The sequence below is a fragment of the Nothoprocta perdicaria genome, unplaced genomic scaffold (assembly GCF_003342845.1).
Source record: "Nothoprocta perdicaria isolate Ctin4 unplaced genomic scaffold, notPer1 scaffold_31, whole genome shotgun sequence".
Lineage (NCBI taxonomy): Eukaryota > Metazoa > Chordata > Aves > Tinamiformes > Tinamidae > Nothoprocta > Nothoprocta perdicaria.
Window position 1 is genome coordinate 3,163,446 of NW_020455544.1, and position 7,745 is coordinate 3,171,190.

Genomic DNA, 7,745 nt, shown 5'->3' on the forward strand with positions numbered 1-7,745 from the left:
TCCTCCTCCTCCTCCTCCTCCTCCTCCTCCTCCTTCTCCTTCTCCTTCTCCTTCTCCTTCTCCTTCTCCTTCTCCTTCTCCTTCTCCTTCTCCTTCCCTCGCCAGCCTTGGCCAGACAAACATGCTATGTGAGCAGAAGGTCCCACCCATGACTGGCACATCAAAAAATACGTGTGTTTACATGTAGCAGGGCACTTCCCAGGAGGAAAGATGTCCAGAGCAAACTAGGGCTTGCTTTTATTCATCCCTGCTGTACAGTCAGGGCTTGTAATTCTCCCATATTTGTGCAGCGTCCTTTCTCATGGTGCCCTGATGCTACACAGCTTCCTTGCTTGACAACAGAATCCACCCTTTGGGGCTATCAAGCCCAGTGCTTTTTATTTTATGCCCAAAGTAACCTTTTGCATCTAACATGCATCTAGTCACACATCTAACAAATCCACCAAGGCTTTAGAAATGAAGACAAGCTGGATATTTGCTGAGCTTCTCTGAGGAAGGAGATCCATCTCAAAATTTAGTGTGACATAAACGCATGCAGATTACCTCACCCGCCTGCAGGGAAAGTTGATCTTTTGGAAAGGGGGGTGAGTGCTCATAACAAGCAGCTCCTGTTGGTCACAGCCCTTCCAGGAGCAAGTGGAGAATGACTCAGTTCGTTTGGTGAGTGACATTTGTACTGCCAGCTTTCCTTGAAACACAGGCCTGCACAAGTGCCAAGGCTGGCACTAAGCTTTCTGGATGGTAGGGTATATATCGGCACTGGGCTTGGCTTAGCTCATGGCGATGAGGAATTAATGGGGTGGGACTGACCAAGATAAAAGAAATGTCAAGTGGAGAGCTTGCTGAAGGTGGCCATCTCCCTGAACCCTGAACGTGCACCTGTGTGTGCCCTTTTCATAGGTCTGCAACCAAAGAAGCTGTGAGCTACTAGCAATTCTTCGGATTTATATAACTGCTTGAGGATCTTGATGATTTACAAACACTAGTTTAGCTTCACAACAGACATGTAGATGGGATCCCGCATCTTCACATCCGTGCTGTGTTGTGGAAACACTGAGGTGTGGAGAGACAGAGAAAGACTCGCTCTACAGTCAGAGGAAGAAGCATTTCAAGATTAAGGCTTACAGGTAGACCTGAGCCAGGGCAAAATGCTATGGGAAGTCTGGCCTGAAATGACTTGTAGCAAGCTCCATGGGGGTCTGTCCCAGAGCCAAGAATAGCTCCTTCGTCAAAGGAACATCTTGCCTGCCCCCAGCTCTGGTGATTTTGCCAACTTTGCATTTCAGGGGCAGAAAGAGATTTGACAAATACATTTTAAATCGAGAGTTAACCCGAATTTTGAGTTGCTTGCTGTGCTATCTCTGCGCAGATGGATGTGTGATTGTCCTTGCTAACAGAACAACGTGAGCAGAGGGGCTTATTTTGGTGGCTGCATCCCTGAGCAAAGTGATCAAAATGCAGCCTTTCTTTCAGCACTAGGTGAGTGCCTGAAACATTCACTGTTGCACTGGCAGCATACGTTTGGAAGCATCACTATTAGGAAAAATGTAGCAAGGCACGTGTAAAGCATGTGGTGTGAATGCCACTACAATAGCATTCATTTGGGGTTTTTTTTTTTTTTTTTTTTTTTTTTTTTTGTTTTTTTTTTTTTTTTGCCAAGTTGACAAGATCAGTGAATTGAAAGCACATAGTTAGAGAGCGAGTGTTCCATTATGCTGAACACCATTTTTTTTTCCTTTTGTTAATGGCAGATCAAACTAGTTTCTGGAAAGAACAGTCTTGGGCCATTGTTGAAAATCGATGAAGAGTGTAGAGACGGGAAACCTGTTTTGTCTGCATTTTGTGGGTATTGACAGAATTATGTAGTGGCATAATTGTATGTAGATCTCATCAAATTAGCAATGAGCAGTGCTGCAAAATATTGAAAAGCTGTTCAGCTTTTGCTGCTGGTATTACTGGTATGCATGCAGGTAACGTAGGTAGGCATGGACCTTTCCCTGCTTTGCCCCTGGAGCACAGAGCGGCCCTGGAGGAGGAGTGTGGGTCACTCACTACCCTGCCTTACTACCACGTACCAAATATACTTCTCCTAATCATGGTGCAGCTACCATTTCTGTGGCAATATGAGCTCCTAGATTTGAAAGATGCAGCCTCAGCTTTTACCATTAGCTGACTTTAAAAAGGTGGGGTTGTCAAGCTGCTCTAGGGCTGCTCTAGGAATGGGCGTTGGGCGCGTTTCACGCCCACTCCCAGCCTTGTTGCTTCCATCAGTAGATAACGCAAGTGCCAGGCGGCCCCATCTGCTTCTCAACCGAGGCAGAACGAGTTGTCAGAAACCACCATGGCAGAGAGGAGAGGTTAAAAGCACAAGACACACACAGACACATGTGCGGCGTAGACGCTACCCCGCCACGTTACTCATGTGCTACCGCGTGGTGACACCACGTTGCCGTCTGTTGCTCGCCGCGGTAGCTGGTGACAGCAGCGTTGAGGTTGTTATCTGCGTTGTGACCCACGCACATACCCAGCGGTTCCTCACGCACCACGGCCTTGCCGTGGGAGCCCAAACTGGAGTCACCTGCGGCTCTGGAGGGGACTTGGTGAGTGTGGTTTGCGCCACCCCGTCAGGTCTGTTGAGGCTCTTGCCACGTGCCCCAGAGCGGGTGGCTGCGGTGTGGGGCAGCGACCATCTGTCCGCTCCCAAAGCTGACGACGACCCAGCAGTTGGAGCGATGGTGCCGTCCCAGGAGCGTCGCAGATCCTGCTTCTTGCTGGTGGGGCCGGGAAGCACATACAGTTCCCGGAAAAAAAAATTAAAAAAAAAAAAAGAGATTGGTGTCAATTATGGAATTGAGTTTTAATGGAAAGCTATGCATTATCCTTGTACATCCTGCAGAGAGAACAGATTGCAGAGCTGGAAGCAGACAGGAACCTGCTTTTGTCGTAAACAAGTGTCAGAGAGTTTCAGATTAGACTTAGTCATGCTTTTTACAGTACCAGTCCAGCGTTATTTGTGTGCATCAGCTTGGCTTCGTCTCAGTCTGACACAGAAGCTTATGTAACTGAAATTAGAGCCTATGAGTAACACAATGTCATAGCTAACAAAGTGATAGAAAATGACACAGCTGTGCACGACAGTTCACCACCACTTCCTATGAAACACTTGAGACATATGACACACTTTGAGCAGACTTGTCATAGTTCTAAAAATCTCATCTTGGTGATTAAGATGAATTCTCACTTTCAGTTGAGCACATAAGTATGGACAAGGGCCTTGTGGAGACAACTAGCAGCGAAATCCGGGGCTGCCTTTGGCCTGCTCCCATTGCCAGAAGGTCCTTCTGAAGCTCCAGGATCCCACTCTAGCAAAGGCTGCGTAGAGCTGTGTGGAGGAATTTCTTGCAGAAAATGGACATGTGAGCAACCCAGCCTTTATGGACCCTGTAAAATAAACAACCCTCAAAGGAATTTGGGAGTTACTGAAGCTGCAGGAAGAAAGAGATAAGACAAGAAGCAGACAACTCTTGAAGGGATTTGGGAGTTACTGAAGCTGCAGGAGAAGAGAGATGATTGTTAACTTGTGAGATAAGATTGTTAGCTTGTGCACGTGAGCATGGCAAAACAGTATATTGAGAGCTATCCCTTTCCCTTGATCGCATTGGTCATGTGGTGGAGTCCATATGATCCTCCGCAACAGAGCTGAGCTGCAGCGCTGCCAGCACCTCGGACATTGGCTGCGTGACAGACAGGTACCATGCAGAGAAAAGCTCCCTAAAAAGGAGCAATATGGGAGTAAAAACAGGTTCATGCCTTTTTTTTCTTCTCATTGAAGCCCTCTGCTTTAAAAGATACTTATTTCTTTAAAGATGAATCCAGTGAGACTGGTAGGTTGGCCTCTGAAGGATGTTTCACAGAAGCTTCTTTGCCATCCTATCGCCCTAGAAAGACAGCTCAGCTGCATCTCACCAGCATACCTTCTGCCTTTGACACATAGGCAGAAATGCCTCGTGTAATCAGTCGCGCTTGTAGGAATAAACGAGCTCCAGAGATGAGTCTGCATGTCTCCAGAGTCCTGCCAAATAATTGAGGTTTGAGGATTACCTCAGAAAATTAAAAAAGAAAAAAAAAAGAAAAAAGAAAAAAAAAATTAGTCTTCCATAGTCATGTGCCGTAAACTTGACTGCCATCCAAGTTCTGAGCCTAGGCTGTGCAATGGCCATGTAATTCCTAAGTGTCAGGTGCTGATTTGGGTGGTATATGTCCCAATAGAGCATTCTGCTAGTTTTTTAAATAATCTTAGACTCACCCCTTGTTACACTAACCCTACCTCTCTCTGCCAACACCAACATCACACTCAGCAGTGTGCATGAGGGCACAGTATCTTCCTAATTCCTAATCTCATCCACCAGATATGGGCTCATCAGTGGCCAGAATGACTCCCACCAGCTTTGGCTCTTCTGCTGTACACGCTTTCCAAAGGTTCAGGCTTGCAAACGGCAGCCACCTCATTGGAAAACTAACATAATGTAATGCAATGCTATGCTGAGGGATCAAATACCAAATATCGAACCCATACTCAGTGGAATTACTTGAGAAACCACTATGTGGAGCCAGCCACTAATTATTTGGCTGATGAGAAGACTGGATTCGAACAAGCTGGTGGCCAGAATTTCAGATGTGTGTGCTCCTCACGTTGTGCTCTAGTTCACCTCTCCAAGAAGTCTAGACATGCTGCAACATGAACTCAAGCCATGAGCCTGCTTGTGAGCTTAGTGAAAAATCAGAGGAAATTTCCACCACTTTCCAGCAAAACCCACTGTCCCAAGGTGTGCACATGCAAAGAGAAAGCCCTGAAGGCTGAACTAGCCACAGCAATCACTGATTTGGGAGCCTCCTACAGAAGGTGTCCACAGCTGGCTGCTTCCACATGGGCTGATGTTACATGTCCCAGCAGATCCGTAGCTCCAGAGCCCCTCAACGTGTATCCGAGTTGTGGTGATCTTGGCCAGAAATGTCAGCACGGCTGCTTTGTCCCTTCTAACAGAGGAGCAATGAAAACAAACCTCAGAAGTAAGAATAAAATGATAGCATTTTGAATGCAAATCAGATTAAGAGATTACATTGTCCCTTTGTTACAGAGATGCAAAATGTTCCATGTAACAGGGGAGCCATTTTTGTGTTGTGTCTGAATGACAGTGTTCAAAGTTCAGGAATCACCAGCGAACAACCCCACTAAGCCGTGATTTAAGTCCCAGCCTCAAAAGCAGTATTTTGTAAAACAGCACTGCAGCATAGCCTGAACAAGCATCAACCTGGAGTGTGGTAAACATTATTTCTTATTTTAGCATTTGAGGCATTTTAGGAAGCAGTCATTCCCTTTTTGCTTATGATAAAGCTTGTCTTAATTATAGATGGCAGAAAACATTTGTTATGATGTGGCAGAGCTCTGCTTAGGTCTCATAAGGCAAAAGCTACCTGGAGAGGGGAGTATGGAAAGGAATAGACTGGAGATGAACTGGAATGGTTCAGTAGCAAAAGAAGGGAAAGGACCTGAGGAAGAGAAAGAGGGATAAAGCCATACAGGACAGTGTAGGAGGTGACCAGGGCTTTTGAATCCAGAAAGAACCGGTCAGATTTTTGTGAAAAATGTTTGTCTGCATTTCTTCCAGTTTTAGGTTTCCTCCCTTCCTGCAAGAGTTGTGATTAAATAAAAACTAAATGAAGGGATTGCAGAAACAGTAAGATGAGGTTGCTGGATGCAGAGGTAGCACGTAGATCAGCCCACTGGGAGGTCTCATCTCCAAAGCCCCGCAAGCCGGTGACACCAAGGTGTCCATGGGACTGTGCCCGTGGGCTGAGCTCTCCCAGAGCAGCCTGCATGGAGACTGTGGGTGTGAGGGGAGTCACTTTAACTTGGTGTTTGCTTTTGTGCTTTGTATCTAGCGAAAGGGTTGGATATTAAGTGATGTAGCTAAGGAAGGAAGGCCTGGGGCTGTGTGCGGAATGCACAGAGGAAAGGAAATGCTCTCATCATAGGGCAGGAGCACTCTGGAAAAAGGATACATGATTCTCTAATTAAAAACATCAAGTCACTCATAAAATGGGAGGGCACGTTAGATTCGGGTGGGTATTTCCTGTGTTTGGAGACCTTATGCAACCTTAACGTTTTTGCTGTGTCATTTTGGCCAAGCGTGGGGGAGAGAGGCGAGCGAGCAGAGTGACGGCTGCCGTGCCCTGCTCCGAGGAGCCCCCGCAAGCGAGCGCCCACCTCCCTGCTGTGCCCAAGCTACCGTCCAGGTCCCCCTCTTGGGGTGCAGGTCGCGGCTGGGCTGTTTCCCTTGATTTCTGTTGTGCTTCACGACTATCTGCCCCTTATTATTCCGTAGTGGGAACGGTACCACACGTTCCAGTTCCAGGAGTATTTTCCCATCTCCTTTCCAGGTATGTTACTAACAAGTCTCTGTGCTGTTGTGTATGTTCTGAGCTTCAGCGTGGCTCCCCAGAGACACGCGGTGCCTGGCACAAAGCAGACACGTATCGGGTAGGGATTGCAAAAATAACGAGACTCTGCCTGAGCACAGCAAGCATGCAGGTCCCAGCAAAGCACCGAAAGGAGCCAGGTTCTCTTGCCTCAGTTTCTGTTTTGGTAAGTTTAAATTAGAGCTGCTTTCAGTACCCAGGCTTCAAACCACAAGTCCTCTCTCCTAAACAGCAAAACTGCCCCTAGTTAAAATAACTATCCACAATGCAAAGCCAAGCCCTTCTGTTCTGCCCGTGTTTCCTGCCGTTCTCAAATCCTCTCCAAGGCTCTTGTGATTAATATTTTATAAATTCTCATGTCAATTAGGTCAAATACTAACCTTGTTGTACTCCAGTTTCAGGATTTCAAACTCCACAGATGTGTATAATTATTTGGCTAAGACTGATGGCTCCTGTTTTCCTGATGCAGGGGGGTCCCTGACCTCGGCAATGCACCCTATGGCCCGTGGCCGACGACGCAGACTCATGGTGTTGCTGAAGTGGGAAGGGACCCGGGGGCCTTGGTGCCACCCGCTCACAGCAGGGGCAGCCCTGAGACCAGATCAAGTTATTCAGGGCTCGAGAGCCTGCAAGGACAGAGACTGCCTGCTCTCCCCAGGCACCTGCTCTGCTTCTTGCCTGTGCTCATGGCGTGAAAATTCCCCCTCTATCAAGTCAGGATTTCTCTTGTTTTAAGTTATATATCCTCAATATCAGGTGTATCAGGTAAAAGTGTTTCTCAGGGTAGCCCGGGAGCAAGTGATGCCACGGTGCAGGTGTTGGTGCGTAAGGCAGTCTCTTACCGGGTGTCTTGCCGCAGTGGTGAGGCCGCCCCGTGCGGGCCTCGCCAGCGGTTACGGGTGTCCGCACCGTGACGGGCCCGCGCTGGGTGGGCCTGCGTTTGCTTCTGCTTTGTGCACTGCTTTATACGAAATTTGAGGGACTCTCAGTACAGCTTGACAGTTCTCCATGGCGTGTTCCCTGGTGTGTGTACCCCCACCTGTACGCGCGTGCGGTGCGTGTCCGCACCCTGTGCGTGGATATTTTGTGTGCGCGCTGCTGGCGGGCGTCCAGGGCGCGGGGTGTCCTGGCCAGACCAGACCATCTCCAGAGACGTTCCCAGCTCCAGCGCTCCGCCATTCCCGCAGGAGAACGCCGCTGGAGAACCCCGTGCGCGCTGCCGGCGCGGAGCCCCCGCCGAGGCGGGCGCGCGCGCCCCGCGGGGC

General features: G+C 48.4%; 1 protein-coding gene across 1 annotated transcript in view; it reads left to right on the forward strand.

Annotated features, from left to right (window-relative positions):
- Window positions 1-2,420: 2,420 nt before the first annotated feature.
- SETD7 (SET domain containing lysine methyltransferase 7) overlaps window positions 2,421-7,745 on the forward strand; it is a 24,853-nt gene continuing 19,528 nt past the window's right edge. The window contains exons 1-2 of the mRNA XM_026042606.1: window positions 2,421-2,600; window positions 6,387-6,441. Coding sequence (XP_025898391.1) covers window positions 2,421-2,600; window positions 6,387-6,441 — 235 coding nt within the window. The remainder of the gene's footprint in view (window positions 2,601-6,386; window positions 6,442-7,745) is intronic.